Below are 25,102 nucleotides of genomic sequence, written 5' to 3'. Positions count from 1 at the left end.
CTCGAGCTCGCATTAATAGCATAAGCCCATCGAGGCGAACCAAAACTATTTTCCGAATGCCCCGCCGGCAACTGCCTGGGTTTATTTTCTTCGTTACTGTTGTTGTTGTTTCTTCTCTTTTATCAATTCAAACGATCGCCAACACGATATTGCCCTAGGTTGGGCTTTAATTTGTTTCGCAGTTGTTGTTGTTACGGCTACTGTTCAGTCACACAACAACAACAACAACCACTTGGGCACAACTTTCACTGAAAATTCAAGTTTAAATATTGTAAAAAGGACGCATTTTTCGATTTGTTTCGTTTATTTATTAATAAATTTCTGAATGTCATGCGTTGCATATAATTCGAATTTTATTTATTTTGTTTTTTGCGGCTTTTACCTTGAGAATTCCGCATGGGATTGCATACGTCCCGATATGGATATGGATTTAGTGCCATATCCATATCGAGACTAATTGCCAGCATGACTTCAATATTCTTCCCGGTTCGAAGTTGTTGTATTAATTGTACATTTGCTTGTTTGTATTTTGTTTGTTTGTTTTTTTTTTTTTTTTTTTTTTTTTGTAATTTAGTTTTATTTTCATTATATTATGGCTGCTGCCACAATTTATCGCTTTATTATTACACGCAAATGGCAAAATTAGCAACGGCAAAGCGACCAGCTGCAATTATAGATACCCTATCCTCATCGCGCCCCTCTTGCCAGAGGCGTGGACTCCATAGACATCATAGACTGCAACGCCCCAGGGTAGACCTGTTTTACTTTTTTCTCTTTTATCCCATTCCACAACTTGGCCATAGAGTTGACCGAATCTTGGTGTTTTATTTTCATTTAATTACTGTTGTGGCAGTTGTTGTTGCTGCTGTTGGTGTTGCTGTTGGTGCTGTTGCTGCTGCAGCAGCATTAATTGGCTTGTTTTGCTTAATAATGATTATTGGTTTTTATGGCTCTTTGATTATGCGATGATGCATCGAAAAAGTTGCCACGGATTAGCGCAAAGTCCGGCCCAGACAACGGGAAAGCCGCAGTCCGTTTGGTGGTGTTGAGCATTTTGTTGATGTTGATGGCCTGTCAGTCAGTTAGTTCGTCAAATGGGCGGACGGGCGGTCGGGCAGACGGACGGACTGACTGACTGACTGACTGACAGGCAGCCACACAGCCAGAGTTTGTGGCCAGTTGGAAGTGCTGTCTTAATTATGCAATGGGCACAATTGAACACAATTTAAAAGCGCGCCAGTTGTGAAAAACAAACACAACAACCAACAACAACAATAACAGGGGAAGCAGGCAATAAAATCAATACCGCAACGATATTTGAATACACTTTAATCGAATATTGTTTGTTTTTATTACTTTATATTTTGTTTATGCACTTCTTCACAATTTTATATTGGTTTGAAGTTTGAACTATGCTGTGTAGCTAAATATGAACATATTTCTTTAAGGTATTTTTGAAGAGAATCTGTCGCCTCTTCCGGATTTAATTTTAAGCCGGATATTTTACACTACATACCTTAATTGATTGAAGCTGAAAAGTGTTTGATTGAAGTGAATCAAAACTGAGTTGAGATAAACGTGTTAAGGCCCCAATGCGCCCTATTTGAACATTAAATACTACTATGTTGACCTATGCTATTATTAGTTATTACACCATACAGTATCATGTATTCGTATAACCCTTTTGGGATAGAGTAAAACATTAATTACTTATGCGCATATGCAAGTGGAGCTGTCTTCAACCTTTGCTGGCTGCACTTGATCAACTGAGTAGAGGAAAAAGCCTAAATGCAGTCAGCGTCAGCATCAGCATCAGCGTTCAAGTGGACAGTTGGTAAGTTGGAGTAGCAAGTGGACAACAAATTATGATTGCGATTATGCAATGGAAAAAGCAAGGCTAGAAAAACATGAAAAAGAGAGCAACGGTAAAGTGGAGAATTGAACGAATGAAGCTCCTGTCAGCTCTTGACCCCATTGACGAGGCGTCTGATCGTAAACTTCAGCAGAAATCCATAAATGTCCAAAGGCAGCCCAAGCAGACAAAAGACACAGAAACTGAAACTGAAACTGAAACAGAAACTGAAACTGACAATAAAGAAACAAACTCCGCCCGCTGCAAACGAAATTTAATGCGTCTCATTTTAATTGCTGGCAATTAAGCAGCAATTACATAAAAACAAAAGCCGCTGATTTAAATTAAATGATTACAGCAGCAGCAACAGCAGCTGGAGTCGTAGAAGAAAGAAGCGAACGCATCGCTGCACAAACTTATCGAAGGTTTTGTTTTAGTTTTCTTTTTTCGTATTATGACGAGAAGAAAGCCAAGTTGATAGAGACAGAGAGGGGGCGTGTGGGCGAGGGAGCGGTGGAACAGCAGAAGTTGCGATTAGGTGCACGCGCTTTACAAAATGTTGAATAATTAGCAATAATTATAATAATTAAAAAAGCAAAGAAATGAAAACATGTGCCGGCGATTGCATCAGCAGGCGTCGATCGCATCGCTGCACCACTCAACCACTGCACCACTAACCGAACACCACTTAATTTATGTCACGACAAGCGAGGCCCGACGATTTACCAAATTCCGCACATAAATTCCAAATGGAATTTTACTAACTAAAATTATTTGGCCTGCATTTGTTTGGCGTCAACGGATTTTTGTTTTGTTGCTCTATCTCTGCTTTGCTTTGGCCAGGGATGTTGCGTAATCATCTTCTGCCTCCCACCTTAAAGTCTTGTTCTGTGTCTCTTTGCGGCGCTGATTCAGTTTTTCATCTCACTTGCCACCAAATGTGGCATCTTTAACCCCGTGACAGACCAAAGTAGATTTATTTTTAAACATCATTCCAAAGTGTTTCACCAGCTTTTAATACAGTTGATCGTATATACTCTTTTGCAAACTGGAAAGAATCAATATATAGTTATATTATTTATATGTACGTTATATATAAATATACAAAGTGGAAAATCGTTTTATTTATAATTTAGGAATAATTATAGTATTCTGCCATTTAATGTATATAAGCACATTCGCTATAGCTGTGTATAAACCCAACTAATAAGATTATACAAATTTTCTTCAATGGCATTTATCGGCGCAGAAAAAATATATTTTCTGTCACGAATAGGGTATTTATGCCTCGTCATGTGCTCGATGGGCTTTCTCTTGTGCTTTTGCTGTTGGTGCCACACACAAATCAAACGCTCAAATGCTTGCAACAAGATGCATGTGACATCTCTCGAAAGGTGGGGGCTCTCTGTGTCTCTCTCATTCTTTCTCACTGTCTCACTCTTTCTCTAAAAAATAAACGAGTACTTGGCATGCGCTGACACGAAAATATTCTTTGTGGGCACCGTCAATAAATTTAGCTCATAACACCGTCTGACAGTAATGTGTCATCAGGAAAAATGTTTTCTAATGAACTGGGGGATCTCCGAGTTGTGGGTGTTGTGGTCTGGAAATGCTATTCATTCAGAAATAGTTTCAACTCGCTGATGAAGCTGTGGCCCAGGCGCATTTCGTCTCAGACACGTTCTCTGTTTGCATAGCTAAATGTCGTACAACAGAGACAACAGGTATTAAGACATAAAACATGAGGTGTAACTAAACTGAGACTGAAATTTATTTAAACAAATCGAATTTCTTTAAATAGGTAACAGAAGTATTATTTTAATTTCATTTCATTAGCATACATTTAAGTTGACGTTTGGGTCATCTAAGGATGTTATATTATTACATTTATTCATTCATTTTTCTAGACGTTATTGACTAACTTCTAGTATTGAGCTTCAATTAGTAAACTTAATTGATTTTCATATAGAGATTTGATTCAGTTACTCTTTTTTTTTTTTTAATTTCAGAATTTTTATAATTTTTATATATATAATATATTATCATAATATGTGAGTCATAAAATCTTATAATACTGTGAATAGAGCTTGCCTCTTGAAGAATTTTCAGTGATAGTTCTATATATTGTTATACCTTGTATAAATTACTAATTAATTGTAATATTTGATCTATAAATACTTATGCATAAAGAACTGTTATGAAACGCAATAAATAAACGCATAATAATGATCATATGTGAATGATAGCTATAATATGTAATAAATAGTTATAGCAAAACTGTATGATAAAAGTGTTTCTATAAAAACCGTTGCTAATTTAGACTAAACTGATATTAGTTAACCAACTAATTAGAATTTTTACGCACCTGCCGTAGAAAAGTTCATATTGGCTTTGATCTTTTGGTCTCGGCCTGGTCTGTTAATGAAACCGTCAATTGTTGACCTGCCAATCAATCATGCATGAACCAATTGAAAAAGCAAAAGTGTTTTGTTTTGTTTTGCTTGTTTCCCAAATCAGTTTTCCACACTCACTATGCAAATGAGCCCATTGAATGCGTTCGACGTAATGCAGGGGGCCGGCCCCCCGTTTCGTGTCTAGTTAAGTTCGCTCGTGCGCATAATTTAAAATAATGATCGGCATATGAAACTTAATGCGTTTCGTCTGCACCTCGAGCGCTCTAGCTGGCTGACCCGTCTGCGATCGGGCTTATCGATCATAGCCGACGGCGATGCGACGATGCTGCGGTGCTGCGATGTGGCATGCTGGGGCATGCTCATGATGTTGCCACATTTGATGTTCGTTCGGGGCCAAGTGCATAATTCACGCACGCAGCTCGCAACAGCAGGTGTCACTCTCACTTTCGAGGCGGCAAAATCTAATTTGCAGCTCGTCCTACTCCCCAGCTAGCCTCTATGCATAACAATTAGCATTTCATGTTTGGGAGCTGAAGCTGAAGTTGAAGTTGAGGCTGTAGCTGTAGCTGTAGCTGTGTGGACGCAAATTATCGCGTCGTGTGACGCCTGCAATCTATAGCCAATTTTTACTGTAACTTTGACTGCCAGCTACCAAATGTTGCTCCTTTTGTTTTTTATCAACGTATTTTTTTGTTTGTCACTTTCCTTTTAGCCATGCAAATTTCTCGCGACGACTATTAATTGGTAATGGTAAAAAATATAACCATAAAAATGGTCAACACGAGACCCGCGTCTCGCTGTTGTCTGTTGCTGCTACCACACTGTGTGCAACAGTTATCTGCAAGAGCTGCCCAAAGCTCTCGTCCTGAAAGAAATACAAAAACAAAAACAAAATACTTTCTTTGCAAAGCGGCTACAGTTGCCAGTTGGAACTCTACTCCAGCTCCAGCTCTAGCTCCGGCTGGGAAGGAGTGAAGCCAAAGCCGGAGCTGCAGCCACAGCCACAGCCACAGCTAAAGACAGAGTCGCAGCTATAGTTCCAGCTTATCAGAGATCGTCAACAGTTGGCACGTTTCGTTCATTGGCTTGGCGTGATTGGTGTTGCTGCTGATGTTGTTGTTGTTGTTATTGTTATTGTTATTGTTGTTGACGTGTTGCAAATAGCAATATTCAAGTTTTTATTGTGCTTTATATTAGATTGCCATGGCCAATACGAAAAAAATATGTATGTATTTGTGTGTGCATGCATGTATGTGAATACATGTGTATTCTCGATGTTATTGAATGCGAATCAAAAGAGTTCCAAGAAATACAACCAAAGGCCAACAAGCGCGCGGCTGACATAAGAATGTGAAACCAACGGAAAATGTGGCCATAACGATCAGTTAATGCGCTTCACTGGCTGATTAATTGAAGAAGAAGAACAATTTATTGAGGCACTGTAGATATTTCATCTAATGAAGATATCAAATTACAAGTGTTTAAAGATTTCGGAAGTTGATATAGGCGTTAGGGGGAGTTAATGAATTGGTATCGATTAAGTATTTATGTTTCATTATATAATAGCATTTGTATTATTATAAAATCAAATTGTGTTTAAAGATTCTACTTTCTTTGTGGTATTCCTGCAATGCTTTTCCTATAGTTAATATAAACATAAATTATCATCTCAATCAAATATTTCTCTCAGTGTGGCATTAGAAGTAAATATTTTGCGCAAAAGGTATTTTGGGTATTACTCTGTCTACCTCCTTTTCTAAGAACACTGTACAACATAACTTCTGTACATATACTCGTTCTTTCTCCCTGTCTTTCTTTCTCTTTCGCGCTGTTGCTTTTCGCTTATTCTCATTCTAATAAGCCACCAATAAATCAACATTGATTTTAAGTTTGTTTCTTTTTGCGATTTTTGCCTTTGCTGACTCACGATCCAGTCTTAGTCTGAGACTCAGTCTCAGTCTCAGTTCCATTCCCATTCCCAGTCTCAGTCTCAGTTTAAGTTTGACTTCCAGGTCCCGTCTTATTCTCATTCTCATTCTCATTCTTCGATGGGCGCTTCGCTTTGTGTATTTTCTACTTCTTTTACCTTTTTGCTGTGTGCTGCTCTTAAGCTTACAAATTCTGGAAAGGCGGCCATATAAGCCCAAAAAAAGAAGAAAAAAAGTGGCTTGGGCACATATTTTAACAAAGTGTTGGCCAGCACGCGAAGGAGTCGCCGACAGCCGGTTTTGGGCCACCGCCTGGCGCTGGCCGAATAAGGAGAATGCCTCTATGTATGTATGAGTGTGTCTGCACAGATGCAGGAGATTCTATTTGATTCTTGTTGTTCCGGGTAGGAACAGATTCCGGGTGCCCTGCGGCCCAGTCGCAGCTGTGCAATTGAAATCCAGTTGCAAAATTTGTCATATGACTTACATTAGCGGCCGTTCGGGTTGCCTACACACAAATCTAGAGCTGGCCCTCTCAGGCAGCTAACTTTTGACTGCCTGCACCACTTGGCTGACATTACACGTTGGCCACCGATGCTGCAAATGTTTCGTGCATTGTTTTTGGTTTTTATGTGTTTTGGCAAACGGGCAACAGAATTGACATTTCCTTTTACAACATCCAACAAGCTGCACAAGCTGTGCAAAATAAAAACTATAAATCAGCAGCAGCAGCAACAGCCACTAACAAACAACAACAACTACAACTGCTCCATGTGATTGTCACGCTTGAAGGACTCTTTCGCTCCGTGTCGAAAAAAAGATATAAAAAGCGAAAATGAATTTGTAGCTTTTCTTGTTGTTTGTTGTAGTTGTTAACAGTGCTTGTTGTTGTCGTTGCTGTTATTATTGTTGTTGTTGTTGTTGTTGTAGCTTTTATGAAGTAGGTTACTATGTTTGTTGAGTAATTGAGTTTAGTTTTTCACATACGAGTGTGTGCCTGCTGCTGCTGCTGTTGTTGTTGTTGTTGTTGCAGTTGTAGGAAGCTGCTGCACATGCAACTTGGCAACTTGGCAAGTTGGCAACTCGGCAACAGTTTTGCATGTCTTGAAACAAAAAAACCGCTGCGCTGCGCTTGTCTCACAAAAGTGCAAGCCAGCAATTGCTACAGAATGTCATAATGTAAGGCACGGGAATAATTGAAGATCTCTTGTAATAGGATCGGCAAATAAAAAGATTTCTGTTAGCTACCTAAGCAACTGAGAAACGTTTGAGCCCTAGATGTTTTTGAAAAAATATATACATATATAATTTACAATAAAAAATGAAAGAAACAAATCATAATATTCAGCAGAACAGCTCCAAGGTATATTGAGATTTGAAATATATTTATAATTATTCGGGATGTTAATATGATCTTTATATATGTGTATGTATCTTTATATATGGTGTACTAGAACTAATCAGCCCAATTATTATACATTAAAATTAGATATTTACAATTACACCATGGATAAGAAATCAAATTTCAATTATCTGATATACAAGCCTGAATATTAATTGAAATCATATTAAATGCATATTTACGAATCTAACAAAATTTATTTCATTCGAAGAAGAGATACAACTTTCTTAACTTTCATTCAGATTTTTCTGTTTCGTGGCATCTACATATATGTACACACCTATCATATATTGAAATATTAAATACTTATCTAGAACCATATCTCTCTACTCAGCTATGTGACATTTAAATATTGCACTCTGGCTGCTTTGCCTGAGTCTCTACCATAAAGTTCCCATCTAGGTATAAGTAAGTTATAACAAGAGTACTGAGATAATAAATGAGTAGTCGAAAGCCAATTCCACTGATGATAGACTAGGCAGTTCATAAAAACACACTTTCCTAATTATCATTTAATTATTGTTTAGAAATAACCAAAAATTATCATCTCCTAACTTATCAGACATTTTTATGTATTTAATTTAATTTAAATTTAATATGCTTTTAATATATTTCACAATATATGACTTCTAAACAAATATCTGATAAGTCTATATGTATTTTCATATATAATTGCTGGCATTCAGCAATTTTAGCGGACTCCAACTTCACCTTTAGGGTATACGACGTCTTGTTCGTGTGCTCTAAGTTCACAATATTAACAACTTAGTTAGTTGCTAACTTCGCTTGGCCCTGCTGAGTGCATCTGCGGAGAACAAGCATTAGCTAAATGGCTGTCCCTGTTTCAGTCCATGTTTAGCTACTCCTAACTTCCACTTCACTTCCTCCTTTTGCTGTGGCTGCTGCCTCCGCCACCGCCCTGTGGCGCCCCCGCAATCACGTTCCTTGCCGCACTCTGTGTCGGCTGTCTGTGTTGTGATCTAATTATTGTATTTGCTGTCCGTTTCTGCCAGTTGCCGAGCCAGCCGAGTTGCCTCCTACAGCTGCAGCAAACTTTAAGCTGCCACCCCTCCCTACCCCTCCCGCGTGCCGCCTATCGAGTCGAGATGCCTGCTCGACTGGCCGACAGCCTCTGCTCATTTGGCTGGCAAGCCTGTTTAAAGATTCGTCGTGCCAGCTCCGTTGCCTACGTCTGTGAGCTGTTAGCTGTTTGCTGTCCTCCCCCCTCTGTCTCTCTCTCTCTATTTCTGTCTCCCTCACACCGGTCCACATCACAACTCAGCTTTACTTTGCTCTGCTCTGCTCTGTGCTTCTCCTGTTTCTATTTTATCCACTTCACTCTTAGTTTGTGTTTCAATTTGGCGCATTTGCTTTGCTTAGTTTTGTGTTTAACTCGGACTAATTTGACTTTTTGGCGCGTCTCTTTGACTTCAGTTTTCAGCTGGCTTCTATTTGTCATTTGTATACTCTGTATAAAGAGTATATTCATTTTGTCACAAACTTTAGAATGCATAAATCATTTCACAGCTCTGATATATTACTGATAGTAATACATATTAATAATAACTCTAAATTAAAGTATATAATGTTGAAATTATTAAATAAATGCAAATAGCATAGATAGCAATATAGCAACAGCAATAGCAAGTATTAGCAATATTCGTCGTAGGTAGTAGTAATCGCAGTAGTAGTAATTTTAGTAGTATTAGTCATAGTAATAGCAGTAGTCCAACTGCTCTCGCCTACAGCAGAAGGTTTGGTCTACTAAACTTTATCAATTGCGTTGTCTAAACAATAAAAAATAAAATAAACTGTAGTATTAGTAATAGGTATAGTGAGAAAAGGAGTAGAAGTAATATAGTAGTTGAATTATGAGTATTTGTATTAGTAGTATGTATGTATGTAATAATAAAAGTATCAGTAGAAGTTTCAGCGAAAGTAGAAGTAGTAGAAGTAGTAGTAAAATTAGTAGTGGATGTAGTAGTAAAATTGGTAGTAGAAGTAGTAATAAAATTAGTAGAAGTAGTAGTAGAAATAGAAGTAGAAGTAATAGTAGTAGTAGAACTAGTAGTAGAAGGAGAAATAATCGTGGAAATAGTAGTAGAAGTAGTAGTAAAATTAGTAGTGAAAGTAGTAGTAAAATTGGTAGTAGAAGTAGTATTAAAATTAGTAGAAGTAGTAGTAGAAATAGAAGTAGAAGTAATAGTAGTAGTAGAACTAGTAGTAGAAGGAGAAATAATCGTGGAAATAGTAGTAGAAGTAGAAGTAGTAGTACAAGTAAATGTAGTAGTAAAAGTAAAAGGTTAATAAATTAATATTAGTATTAGTGCTGAAAGTATTAAAAGTAAAAATCTTATAAAAAGGTAAAAAAAAAAAACTATTAGTAGCAGAAGTATTTAGTAGTTGCTTTAACAGTTGAGTAGATGATTGGAAGTAATATGAGATTTAGTAGTATTAGGTAAGGATCAACAATGTAAATACAGTTTAATACTACTGCAAGTGAGAGCATCTACTCTGCGGCCTGCTCAAACAACAAATTTGGTCGTATTTATTATGACATCATTGTTTCGGCAATGGCTAACTGTATACATAAGTTGGCATTAGCAAACTAAATAACTTTGAATCGCTTTACGTTTTACTCAGAAATGCGAAATGCGAGCTGCGATAAAAGTCAATTAACATTTGTGAGCCCCCAATATGAGGGGCCTCATCTTTTTCGTGTGGCTGCATCTGGGAAATCTCTCGATCAATTGTTGTCACGGTAAATCGGTGGTTTCTCCGCTTGGAGCAGACAACCCTATCGCATGTAGTTGCACGTCTTTTGGCGCCTGCCTCATTTTCATTAGGCCTTTAAGCGAATTAACGTGACTGACTTATAAAAGAAATATTAAAATCCATAAGGAAATTGTTGCTGGGCGAGCGAAGCTTCCTTTATGCCTGCCTGCCCGGGCATGCATCAATTTTCACTTTTCCAAGATATAAAAAGATACACGAGATACACACAGCAGATGTAAAAGATAGGTTTTTATTATTTTCCATTTTTTATGTAAGTGTGCAAGTGGCGTGGGTTGATCGTAAAATCCTTGTACGTGAGGTTTGCCTTCGAGGTCACGTGAACGAAAACAACAACATTAGCTCAGGACTGTGAGAAATGGAGTTGCAACTGAAAGCGCAACGGCAATATAGAAAGAAATAATCTTTATGTAAACACAAGTGAAACTTTTGACAGTCATACTACACGAATATTAAATATTAATTATTAATTATTCGATTATTCGATTATGCATGCAATGCGATGCAATCGCTGGCGATCTTTGATCTCTTTTTTTTATTTTTCATTTTTCATGTCGTATTTCTTTCTGTTGTCTGTCTGCAGCACTCAGCTCAAATTGAAATTCGAGCTGAAGGTTTGTCGCATGCATTACGTTGATTACATCACAGCAGAGATGTGTGTGAGTGTGTGTGTTGTAGGTGGGTGGGGTGGGGTAGGGGGTGGCGTGCAGAGAAGTGAAAATAGGCTATGCAACTTCCACCAACTGTTATAGTCAGTCATTCAGTCAGTTCAGTTGGTCAAACATGTTGGCCTAAACAGCCTAAATATAGACACAGGCAGAGACATAGACATGGACATAGACAAATGCACAAACAGGACGAAGCACAAGGGGTGGGAGGCGGTGGGGCCAGCTGTGTCAGGGGTAGACAGCCAGTCAAATGGTCTTGTTAATTTCCATTTTTCTATGCAAATTTTAACTTCCTCGAAAATGTTGCACACTCCAAAACGGCAATAAACAAAGCGAAATGAAACGAAACGAGCATCACAAAAATTTGACTTGCCATAAAAATTGAAATCTAAAACAAGGTGAAAGGGGCTGGCTGCGACGCGGGGGTCAGCTTGATGAAGTGGGCGGCTGTTAGGCAACTGGCAAATGCACGAGGGGTATGGAAAATATGCCACAGACATATGACACACACACACAGCATATCTATATATATATACACAGATAGAGCAGCAGTGAGACAGACCACAAAAGTCAACGTGCAAAAATAACAAACAACTGTCAAATGTCTGACAAACGAGACAAGGAAAAGACAAAACTGCACACAGAGAAAACCAAACCAAAAGCCAAAACACAACACTGCAACATATGATAAATAGCAACGCTGAGAGGGAGGCAATTGCAATAGGCGGCCAAAATAAATTTGCTCATAGGCTAGAGGACGACCAATGAAAAGGCGCTGCTCACATTGAATTAACGGCAGCAACAATGAAACTGACATACACTGTTTGATAACAACTTCCCGAAAGTGACAAAAAGAAAAAAAAAAAGAAGACGAAAACTATGCGCCAAACAATTCATTGGAACAGATTACGCATACGACCCGTGAGTCGCGTTTTGAACAATAAGCCAAAACGTTCGATGCTAGGATTGCTAGCACTGCGCACATCACCAATCTCTGACTGCAACAACAACAATAATAACGACGGCTACTGCTAACGCAACAACAACAACAACGTCAAATATGCAGACGGCAAAAAGAATGCTGAAATTGAAGACGCCACTAAAAATTACACAGCAAATACAAATACACTCACACACACAAACACATATATATATACATATATATATATATATATAATCATTTGTTCGTTGTTGTTATCAACGGCTTTGTCACAGTTCCTGCGGTAGCTGCATTTATTGCTATGGTTGTTGCTATTGTTGATGTTGTCGCTGTCATATGTTTATATGCCCTCATAATACGGCCGGGGATTACGCAGCTGTCATGCAGTTTGTTTTGATATATCACGTCAAGTCGATTGCTTCTGGATAAGAGTATGCAAAGCTACAGATTTATATTTTATTTATTCTGACGAATGAAGGCAATAAGTAAGAACAGCGTCTATATTTAGTGGAGAACATTATTTGCCCTGGGGAAAAAAATTATCGTATACGTCTGCTTTGGAATTGCTAAATCTATATATATAATTTAAGATTATTGGATCTTGTAATTCCAGACCTTGATTCAAATACATATTGAAATGCAGAATAAAACTGTTTTATTATATATATTGAGTGGCTCGCTGTGGATCCATCATTGTTCACAATTTGAAAAGAAACCAGTTTTAAATGAAATGTATGACTAGACAAACATATGTGTATCAGCATATAAATATTCATTATAAATATTGCCACTTAATAAGTTTTCTATCAGAATATAAGCAGGATTCGACTAGAGAACAATCATAACAAATAATAATTTAATTAATAATATAACTGAATAATAATAATAAATAAATAAATAATAATAAATATTTTCTAACTTCGCATCTCTAGTTGCTGTAACGATTGCACATGTGATTTACATACCATTCATATTAATTATAGTAGTATTAACTAACTAATGCGAAAGAGTATTTGCACTCGAGCTGAGATGCCTATTTAAAGTTTGTGATTTGTTGTTGTTGTTGTTGTGATTGTTATTGCAACGTCTGCCGCAATGTCTCCGCTTTGCAGACGCCGCCGTCGTCTCGGCTGTGGCTGCCACACGCTTGGCAGAGCTGCTGCAGGAGCAATGCAATACGGCAGCGGCTGCACGGGTGTACGGGCGTACGGGAGTCCGGGTGTTCATGGGAGCATGGGGTCTAAGCATGAGCATGGCATGTCATTTCTTGGCTTCGCCAAACATCTTTGACATTCCTGATGTCTCTGGCGCTGGCTTTGGCTCTGGCTCTGGCTCTAGCATCTGCAAAGTCTCATTTTCTCTGGCTGTCGCTTTGTCTTTCTCCAGCTGCGATTGTGTTCCTCATTTTACTTTTGCTGCAGATATTTGTAATGAAGCATGTTTTGCATTTAATTTATGCGCGTAATTAGTTGAAAGTGAATGCCAGTTGCAAGTAGTTGCAGTTGCAATTGCAGCCGTTTGTTGCAGCTCTGCCTAGTAGAGTAATAGGTGCTGCATATTGCGTATACGCGCCGTGCCACAGAATCAACGGCCACTGCGTAGCAGCCTGTGGTCAATGCCAATAAATTACTTAAGCGCTTTAGCTTTTCTTTCGCTCTCTATCTTATTTTTTCGGGGGCGAACAAAGGCAGCTCATTATTTGTGAAAAACGCGGCTGTCAAAATTGAAAATAGGGAAAAGCTGAAGAAATAAACCAAAACAATGGCAGGCAGCAGCCAGCGAACAGTCAACAGTCAACAAAGCAACAAAGGCAACAGCAACAGCAGCAACAGCAACAGCAACTTCGTCCATTAGCAAATGCCGCCGTTGAGTGGCAGCCGGGGAATGGAATGGATGCAGTCAGCGACGCCACCGCCGCATAATGAAAGCGAAAATTTAAATTTTTGATACAATTTGCAATTTTTTCCTACTTCATCATTCACATCACCAGCGGCAGCAACAGCAAGAGCAACAGCAACAGCAACAGCGGCAGCAACAAGCAGCTCCAGCTCCAACTGACTGCAGTTGGCAGTCAACAAGTCAACAATGAAAACAATTCATCATGTTGTTGTAGATTGGAGGAACCTTTTGGCAGCAGCGGCAGCAACGCTATGGCAGCTACGTTGCCTTCAATTTATGCGGCGGCGCTTAAATCGATTGCTTTGCCACATTGCAACAATTGGCTAGCATGCAGCAACGAGGCTCTGCTGGATCGTGGGGCAACGAAAAAACAGCGAAAATAAAATCGGACGCCTGCGCCAATCGCTGCTGAACCGTAAAACTGAATTATGTAGCTAGTCCAACACAGAGCGCCGCAGCGGCGTCGGTGGCGACGGGTGGCGAAAACTTTTGACGTTTTGCGGGTGGATAATGCCTGACGACTGACCACAACCAGACCACAACAGAGATTCAAAGCCAGTGCCATAGCCAGAGCGAGAGCCAGCTTCAATCCTGGTCCAGACTTGGCGGCCTGTCGACAATTGCCAGCGTCGCTTCATTAAGCGATTCATTCATGCAGCCGATCCAGTCGATCGTGTCGTTTTATTTGCCTCTTAAATTTCTGCGCTAACTAGATGTCGCAATTGAAAGTAAGCTGTCAATGTTACACCATCAGCAGTGGGCAGAGGGGTGGCATCTCAACAGAGACAACACTCATTCTTGACCAATCGCCCAGACAATTATATACAATAGCCAGCAGTTAGTCTTTGTGGTGGATTTGTATATTTATTTTAATAGAAATGGATGAAGAGCCATTTATGATATTCATTTGATTTCTTATTTTAATTTCTTTACCATTGTCTCTTCACAGCAGAGGGCAATATACTGCAATTTTATTATATATTCTACATTTATATCACAGTTATCTATTTGCCATTGTTTTCTTATGTATTTTGTTAACAATAAATGAGCGTGAAGAATTAATACAAACCATGCACAGAAACGGACCATGCAGATCTAATTTGGATGTCAATGAATAAAAGATCAGGGACAGATTGTTTCGATACACTGAATATGTGATCAGGGCCATATCTATACGATATAAAAAATACTAATTCACTAGAAAGTTTTCTATTGGCTTAGGCAAATTAGCAAGGCCATAAAGTGGAGTTGGTTACTACATAATATATTTGAATGATCTCATGATTCGGACATAGCTTGAACTGCTAACTCATAATGCCATCATCTCTAAAATTTAGTAGGCATTTATTTTTAGCACCTCGAAGGTCAGTAAAGGACATTGTTCGCTTGATTTCCTCAATTGTTCAAGTTGAGAAGTCTCGAAACTCGAATTCACATTCAAATTCAAGCGCAACTCGAAGTCATGTGCAAATTTAATTACTGACTCAGCGACCTGAGCATAAGTCAAGCCCGGGGCACTGGCAATCCAAGTCGACTGACAACAAATAAATGTTAACTTACACACTAGCATATCTCATAGATATACAGTATATATGTAAATCGCAATGTTGGACAGCTTATTATTAATAGTAATAATTGATGTAGATTTTTTAGCACCTTTTTTCGGCTGGTTTCCCCCATTTATAACGATTGTGATTTGTAAGACAAACAGAAACAGATAAACAAAAGCCAGAAAGCCAAAATATTCACAGACCGCGCGGCACAGCTGGCGAATTCTCTTTCTCATGGAATGTGGCTGACTGCCTGGCGGTTTGGCTGTTAGCCAGGTTAGCTCGGTTCAGTTTGGATTGGCTGGGTGTCTTTGGAGAAACGTGTTTTCTAACAAAAGCCGCCTCTTAATGGGTCGACAAATAAAAGTATAATAAATAAATAGTAAAAGGAAAATGCGTAAAGGGTCGGGGTACAGATCGGCTTTGGCCAACATCGACTTACACCGCACAACTACGACACTTGATCTGGCCAAAATGCCAACGCGCTGAGAATCGAAACGTGGGCGATGAGATCATCAGCATTTAATTGGCTGGCGACTTTGACTTAGCCTCTTACAACTGCACAGCCAGAGTAGAGTGTGGAGAGTGCGAGGGCCTTACTCTCTCTCGTTCTCTCGCCCTTTCTCTCTCACTCTATCTCTGCCAGCTCCATTTACAGTCGTAGCACTCTTCTCTTTCTCTTCGCTTTGTCATTTCGCTTCTCTTTCCCGCCGCGTGTCGTTTTATGTCCCTGGCGCGCGCATTGACCGAATTCGGAAGATGAATGTGCGACAAATGCCAGAGATAAACCAACCGCTGGCAACGCGACACGAATCGAATAATCGTGTAAGATCTCCCGAGCTCGAGATCTGATAATTGTCTATGTAAATTTCTAATGCTGACGCACTGTTTTTCTATGCCATTTTTGATTGCGTTTCGTTCGTCTATGACAGCTTTTACATACATTAAGGAAAAAGGCAATCGTTGATTGACATTCGTCGTACATGGCGTATGCGCAATTAAAGGCAATCTGCGTCTGGCATTTCCTAGCACGCAAATTGAATTTCTTTATATCTGTAAAATCATTATAATACTTTAATAAACATATATAATATATATTTACATTTTACTGTATAGCCCAAAAACAGCTGAAATCCATGCATCAGGTTTTGCTTTTAATTAATCCATTTGTAGTCATTAGTATATCCGGTATAATCTTGACAGGAAATGGGCAGCAACCGTTGCTGGGAGAGTTCAGAAATCTTTTATGTCAAAACAGTTGCCAAAAATTTTTTGGCGTACCGTTAAGGTTTATTGCTAATGATGATGATGCTAATAACAATAATATTAGGAGCAATTGTGGATGCCACGACGTCGCACTTGTGATTATTTATAATACTTTTTCATAGACATAGACGTATATACTTTTTAGTTCGCCTAATTGATTTTATAATCAAGGTTTTAATGCCGCTTCTCGTTTTGATTGTGGTTGTCATTTCAGCAAGCAGCAAAAAGTCTCCAACCGGGCAGGCAAAACTTCAAAGCCGAGACTCTCCAAATGTGTGCGAAAAAACAAGCGAGCCGCCAATGCAAACGCCACTTGCGCAGCCGAAGCAGCTCGCGTCGCTGTCAGTTCGTTGGCGCTCGTGTTGTGCGACAACAGCAGCAACAGCAGCAGCAGCAGAGGCAACAGCCATCGTGAGAAGTAACAGCAACAGCAGCAGCAGCGGCAGCGGCAGCAACAGCAACAGCAGCAGCAGCAGAGCAATTGGCGCTCAGTTGGTTTCTGTCGCTGGGTACGAACGGTTCCCTCTCGCGCTGTGCTCGTCGTTTCTCAGCTGCGTCTCGTTTGCCTTTGCGTTCGTTGCTTTCGTTAGTTGGTGCGCGTGCGCCGCGTCGTTGCGTTTATTTGTTGTGTCGTCGCTTCAGCACAAAGGTTCATGCGAGTCAAAGTAAAAGCCATAAAGCAAAGAGCAACAAAGTCGAAAACAAAAGTGTGCGAAAACAAAAATGTAACAACAACAACAAAAGCAACCAAACAACCAATCGCCCGACAGTTTAATACGAGTTTCGTTCTTGCTTCTTCCTTAAGTTCTTCTCTTTTGTTTTTCGTTGACCATTAAAAGTGAAGTTTTGAACGCACAAAATAAAAAAAGTTGAAAAAGAAAAGAAAACAACAAGAATTAAAAATCAAACAACAAAAATAACAACAACGTCAACAAGAAGCGACATTAACCGCCCCACGAATAAGCTGCAACTTGAACTTCACTCCCCGGTCTCTGGTCTCTGGTCTCCAGTCTCCGGCGTTTCGGCGCGTCTCGTGTTATTTTTAGACAAAAAATCGCAATCGCAACGCAATGGGCACCAAGTCGCCCGGTGGTCCGCAGCGCTGTCGCCTCATACTGCAGCGCTGCCTGGCCATCCAGCTGAGCAAGCCGGGCCACACGCCCGAGGACTTTTGGATGTACGACTCGGGATATATGATATTTCAGGTGAGTTGAACGAATGTTGCCACAGAAGAACTGCCACTAGCTAGCTGTGAATTGCGAACTGGTTTCTGGACACAACTGGTTGCCTGGTTCACAAGCAAAACCACTGTCCACCGTCCACTGTCTACTGTCCAGTGTCCAGTGTTCAGTATTCGTTGCTCAGACGGCGCTTCAGTGGCCCAAAGTGCGTGAGGATGTTCGAGAATGAGAGATGGGGAGGCCTGGCTTGTAACTTGAACGAGTGATTCACAAAAGAGATTCGCAAGTTTTCGCTTAAATTTCCCAAATGGTTAAAGCCCGCAGAAATGCGTATGAAGATCGCTGAAGCAGATAGTTAACATTAAAAGAGCGAGAGAAAAAGAGAGAACGAGAAAGAGTGAGAGCGAGAGAGAGTTCAACTTTAAAGGTTTCAATGACTTTTGCTTACAAAGCGATAAAGGAATATGAAAAAGATAAATATAAAGATTTAAATCGGATTACAGGTTAAAAATAGTCACTCTAGAAATCGGTTAAACTACTTTAGTCGAATTGTTGCTTAATATGTTTGTATGCGAGCTTCGGTTCAAGGTCGCTCTGTGCGTTGTTTTTTTTTTTTTTATGCATTGTGCGCACTTCCCATGACGACAAATGACTCGGAACGATGGAGCACAGGTTTTGCCATTTTCCTTTTCCATTTGCCAGTTGGCAGTTTGCACTTAAAATTACGGCAAATCTGTTGGCGTCATTCTGACTAGACAATCTGCAATAACAACAACTGCAACGTGCAACGTGCAACATGAAAAGCAACAATAACCGCAACTTGCTTGAACTTTGATATTTAGTGTATATATATATGCAGATATATGTATGTATATTTATAATAACTCCAGTAGTCGCAGCTCGTGTCCTGTTTTTATAATCTTCGACTTTTATTGATGACTCTGAAAGAAGTTGGCAGCCAGTTGGTCCCTTTTTTATTGTGGCTCATGCTCCATAAAAAAGGCAGCTTATAAATTGCATCTTGCAACTTGCAGCAGATAAGCGCAATGGCAAATAAATCACAGGGGCTTCATATTCATGAAGTTCATTACGAGTCGCACCACTAACAGCAATCGAAATTGTGAATTTTCCGTTCGGCTTTGGCTTCCGACAATTTTCCACAGCGTTGGCTACGAATTTGAATTTTAAATTAGTTTTTGAATTCGTTTGTATTTTATTCTATTTTGTCGCTGTCGTTCTTGTTTTATTTTAGCCAGCTGTTCCGACAGATTTTATTCAGTTTTTGGTGGCTGAGTTTTTATTGTTATGTTGTTCTTTTCATTGTTTATTGCAATTTGATTGCTGCATGACGTCATTGTCAAGTTCAAGTTTGAAGCGCTAATTTATGAAGCATTTTAAATGAACCCAAAAATAATAATCAAAATATATAACACTAAGCAAACAGCAACTTAACTTGAAACTATTATTAGACCGCACTTACCACAAATTACATAATTTATTTGTAATGCTAGCTAATTGCACACATTCAGGTAACAGACGCCTATATTTTAATTTCATTTTATAATCGTGCACTCTGAAGTGTTAGAGTATATTGACTTTGTGTAATATCCGTCTCTGTGTTCATCCGTATTTATCTACATTTATGTATAACTGTCAGCTTATATTACTAAGAGTAAATCGGAAAAATTTTATCTCACAGTTTATATGCTGCAGCATTAGAAATTGAATAGATAAGCTACCCCATTAAAAGTAGACCAAAAATTATCTATCCATCCATATATGACATACCTCTAAACTATTTAATGGAAAACTCGAAAATATGGATTTGTGACTAAATTTGTTTAGTCTTGGACAGTAAACGAGTATCGGACAGTCTGTGCTGCCCAACTGGAACGTTCTTACTTGTTGTCAGTACCTTGACGATCTTATGAGTAATAAAATGTCATATGCGTTGTTATTTGTTGGATCTTTGCTTATAGCAAACTTTATACTTAATTAGCTAATTGTTATTTTTCAAATTTCAAAGTAAATGTAAATTCCTTCAGTTGTCATAAGTAAGTTGACAAATATTCCCAACGCTGTTTTATTAGTCATTGATTAAATTAAATGAACTTGAAAAAATGTTTATTGAATTCCTGATGGGCTATGAATGATGTCTTACGGGAATACTATATTTATCTTACTCTCACATATTTCCTGAGATAATTAATTAATTACGAAGAGGACTGGTTTCAAAAACTTGAGATATACCGAAACTTCTGAGCACTTTCATGATGACGTCACATAGATCTATTTTACGTATAGGACAACTAGCTTTCAAGCTACATGGTAAATCATTGATATAACTATGAGTAATAGAGATGAATGCAGTAAGCACAGAACTAGCCAAGTCATCTAATCATCTGACCTTAATTGGCTAAAAACTCTAGCTGCACTTTCTAGCTAATTTTGAGAGCTTAAAGTGAATTACGTCAAATTAAAATTATTTTCGATGTTTATAAATAGATTTGATAATTGCTATAAATCATTTTTATATGCTTATATATATTTGTTAAAGCACAACAATTAGCCAACTTAAAGACATTTGAGTAATTATGTAGCATTCGCATATCTCAATAATTATTTTTTGGATTCGTATTTCATCTTCTTCTTGCCGAATATATTGCCGTTGGTTCTTTCAAGTGTTGTGAAATTGACATTTAAGTGACTAATAAATGGTCGTGAGTTGGACAACAGAGGCACTTCAAAGAGGCAGCCGCCTACTTATCTTTTTCTTTTGGCTTACTTTACTTTGCTTTACTTTATATATACGATATATTTCGTTTTCTTTGCATTTTGCATGCCAAAACATTGTCGCATAAGTGATTCCCTTGAGTTTTCTGTTGCCGTTTTCATTTACGTTGCACACGCACATGCACAGGGAAGGAAACACACACACACACATTCACATGTGAAACGGGCTTCGTAGTCGGAGTGGGCATGTGTGCTAATTAATAATACGTGCCTCGGCACCGTTTTGTATGGTCTCTCATGTATTTCGTCGTCTGTCGAGATAAGAGCAGCAAGAAGCGTGCCCTGAATATGAATCGGAAGTGGCCAGAAACGTTGTTAATATTTGGGGCCAAACCATAAACAAGGCCGAATTGGGGCAAGTCCAAAGAAATGCATCAAATTTATTGAAAATTTGTGAGAGAGCAGGAAGTAGTTCAATCTGACTTCACGAGCTATGCGCACAATAAACTGCTCTACTGAAATACTCATGATAAAGTTCTTGGCTCGCTTTTTAATGTCGTTTCATATTGTGGGCAAGTGCAATCAAGTGTGAATTGTGTTGGGCTGGGCCTCAATGGAAAATGGAGAGGGAGCTATAGCTTGAAAGGGACCAAGTCCAAGACAGAAGTCAATGTTGCGTAGATTTACTTAGACATATGTATATATTTATAATTGTCTACATATATTTGTATGTTAAGGGCGTTTACCAGGGTCAGCCACTCTTAGCTATATGTGTATATTTAATTTAAATTTTAAAAAGTTTGCTTCCGGTTAGAGAATGATGAAAAAATATGCGCAATATGTGTGACGAAATTTACGCACTTGGGCAATCCATTGAAAACTCATTAAAGATGACTCTACAAATGGATAAACTTGAGTTACACGCCTTTTAAATAAATAGTCTTTTATGACAGCCATAGACAACAAATTAGTGTTCCTATGATAAATAACTCTAATTTCACCAATCAAAATTTCCAACAACTTTATGAAACTAACGTCTTAATATTTTGTATGCATATGAAAATATAGCCAAGTTTTCTATCGATTGTGTTTTTATGAAACTTGCCCCCATATTTTACTTATTGAATAGTTAACTATTTATATATATTTAGACATTTAATAGTCTTGTATTTGTTATTTCTTTAAGAGACTGTATAGCATATATTTAACTGTAATAAAATATATGTATATATATTTTTTTTTTTTAAGAAAAGCCACGCCCTGTCGAAATAAAATCTATGCTTTATGAGATACTAGAATAGAGCAAGATGATGTTTTTATAGAGACAGCTAATTGACTTTTTTATGAGCAAAAATGTATTGAGCGCAACTTTTGCAAGGCAACATGCAATCTATGGAGGCGGTGCTCTGCGAGCAACCTGAATGATCTCTGAACCATTTGAGAGTCGTCGACGCATTTGGTTTTTTTTTTATACAATTTTTCTTAATGTTTGCAACACGCAAATGACTTGAACTTAAACAACTTGTTTCGTATTCCATGGAATTGTTTTTATATTTTTATTTGAATTAATATGCTTTATGATAGTTTGACTTTTACGGCCCGGCGAGTGAATGCAAAATTGCGTCATAGAATCAGGAGATATATATAGCAGCACGACTCACCCAATGCCACAGCATGAAATTTGGCAATGAAAATGTTAATGGGAATACAAATAATTGAAAAGTGAAATGAAGCGGCGATTCAGCTAGAAACGGTCAGGCCGAATCTGAGCATAAGTTGTTCCTGTTTTAGTTCCAGTGGCGATCTTGATCTGGTCTGTGGCCAACGCGCCACCAATCACCAGCAGAGAGTCACAGAGACAGCTTGTTAAATAAAACCATTTCGAAGCGTTGCCGCCCCTCGCCGGGTGCCGCGGCTCGACTCCGACGACTCCAAGTCGAACCAACTTTCCGGCCTGTAGCTGATCAAATACAATTTCATGTGCAATCAAAATGAAAATAAAGCAAAGACGAAGCGAGCCAAGCAAATTGATTTATCGGCACGCGGCAATCGAATTGTTATAGGCTTTGATTGTTCTCCTCCCTCAAGCCCCCATCTGTATCTGTATCTCTCACTCACTCTTTCTCTCTCTGCCTCTACCTCTAGCTAATACATGGAACTCCCCTCTTATAGCCCCTATTGAGTTAAATGAAATTTTTAACGATGGCGCAACTCTTAAACGTAAATTTATTTATTGTCACCCAACTCGAGTTAGAGTTGAATGCTTTTAATTGGTTAGCGTTGGCAAGCGCTTTATGGCCACAATTGCTCTTAATTTCGATTTCATTTGCAATTGCAATTGCGTTAAGAGCCTAATTTGATTGGAAAACAAACAAATCATCGCCGACAAACGAGAGCTGCGCCAGTTGTGTGTGTGGGCTGCGCACATTTTCTAATTGTGGATTATGCAAGCCAACTGATGAACCCCAAAGACGACGACGACGACGACGTCAACAAGGTCGTCTTGGATTACGTCCACAGCTTGTGTGTGTGGTGTGTGCTGTGTGTGCTTTGTGGAGTGTCCAATGTCCGCCGGCCAAGTGGCAACTGCTTGAGTTCAAGTCACGCCGGCGACAATAATTGCGCCCCACGGCAGTCGACTCTCGGTGCTCTGCACTCGGCACTCGGCATTCGGCACCCGGCACAAATCGCAGACATGGGCAATATATACATATATTTATATACATGTGTATGTATGTATATTGAGAGTGGTTTAGCTGCTGCTGTTGTTGTGTCTGCGAGCCGTTTGGCAACGGATATTAGACAAAATATTTTCCGCTGTGCCCTCGCAGTTGGGCAAAAGTTAATTAAACTATTTACCCAGTTCAAGCTTTTTGTTAAATTTTCTCTATAACTTTTGCCATAAGGAAGCTTTAAATTGATTACTAAACTTCAAGCATTTAGATAGTTATATATTTTATGTAAACAAAAACTTTGATAATTGCAATTATAACAACATATTTAATTTGGGTTGACTAATAAAGAAAGATTAGGTCTAGCCTTTAAAGTTTTCTATATATAATGACATTATTATATATGTATAAAAAATATTATTAGCAACATATTTTAACCGGAACTTATAATAATTAAGCTTCGCATAGGATTTTTTTGTGAAAACTCTAGTCTTAAATTATTTTTATTTGAAACTTCAAATTAATTTTCCTCTTTGAGTCAATCGGTAGCTGTTGATCGCTTCGAGATTCTGATTCTAACAGGTAATGGGTTTATTATAAGAAAATAAATTATAAATATTTATGAATGAATCTTCAAATAGTCTTAAAATATTAAGGAGAGAAACTATAAATATTTTATGTCAAATTTAATAGTGACTCTATCATGAAGTTTAACTCTAACTTAATTTAAAACTGCATTTATCTCACCTCTACAGTTTGCGTAAATAACGCAAATTAGTTAATTTGCCGCGGTTGACATTCAGGCCTTTGACTTGGAGTAAGAAACTTGTCGACTTAGCGAACAGCCGGTGGCTCTACCTGTTCTCAAGCTCGTTTGCCGTAGTTGTTGTTGTTGTTATTGTAGCGACTTTAACTTTTTACTGCCTCAGTTTTCAGTTCTATTTAAAGCTCAGATTCGAAAGACTTGCTGCCATAAACTTGATTACTTTCGTATAAAGTTGTGTTTAGAGATATATATATATATATATATATATATATATATATATATATATATATATATGTATGTATATATACTGCTTACTGTCGCTTTCTCTATTTTCAACTATGAAATAACCTTGCAGGCAACAACTCATCATTAAATATATAGCTACATTCTACTTATCTAATATCTCAACCTGGAGCATGGTATAAAATTAATATCCCAATTAGGTCGACAACTTAGCTAAACACTGGCAGCTCAATAATAATAGCAATAGTAATAATAATACTTGTACTCATTCAACTATGAAGGCCACAATCTAAAGTACATCCAGCTATTTTTCTCATTTGCCGCAAATTGAGTCATTTAATTGATATTTTCAAGATATCACACATGACGAATGCTGGCACTTTAATTAAGACTCAATAGCTGAATCGCTAGTTGGATTAAGTTTAGCTTGATTATCGCCTTTATATTAGTATATACAAACACATGTATGTATATATGTGTGTGTGTGCTTTAGTATTACATTCCAATTAGAATTTCTGACAGCGAGTCTCAACTATTCCCATTAAATGTTGACAACCGAAAATGGGAGACAGACCAGGAAAAGTTTGGACGGGCGCAATGTATATAATGTGGAAAATGAGTGTTGCTGCTCATATTTAATGCCCTGCAATGCATTGCATGATTGCCAGATTGATTGAATGACAGCCAGCGCGGCGAAGAGCATGCTGAGAGAAATTGCGTGCTAAGTGCCCGACACATGGCTACGAATGCATAGCTATAGATACACATACAGATCCATATACTGCATTGTATGCA

The 25,102-nt window shown here is 38.4% G+C and overlaps 1 protein-coding gene across 1 annotated transcript in view; it reads left to right on the top strand.

Moving 5' to 3' along the window:
* LOC6583491 overlaps nt 1-25,102 on the top strand; it is a 68,940-nt gene that overhangs the window by 22,414 nt on the left and 21,424 nt on the right. The window contains exon 2 of the mRNA XM_002009123.4: nt 16,927-17,917. Coding sequence (XP_002009159.1) covers nt 17,783-17,917 — 135 coding nt within the window. The 5' untranslated portion in view covers nt 16,927-17,782. The remainder of the gene's footprint in view (nt 1-16,926; nt 17,918-25,102) is intronic.

Source organism: Drosophila mojavensis, unplaced genomic scaffold, assembly GCF_018153725.1.
Source record: "Drosophila mojavensis isolate 15081-1352.22 unplaced genomic scaffold, ASM1815372v1 contig_74, whole genome shotgun sequence".
In the NCBI taxonomy this organism is placed as follows: Eukaryota; Metazoa; Arthropoda; class Insecta; order Diptera; family Drosophilidae; genus Drosophila; species Drosophila mojavensis.
This window is presented reverse-complemented; position numbering and strand designations above follow the sequence as displayed.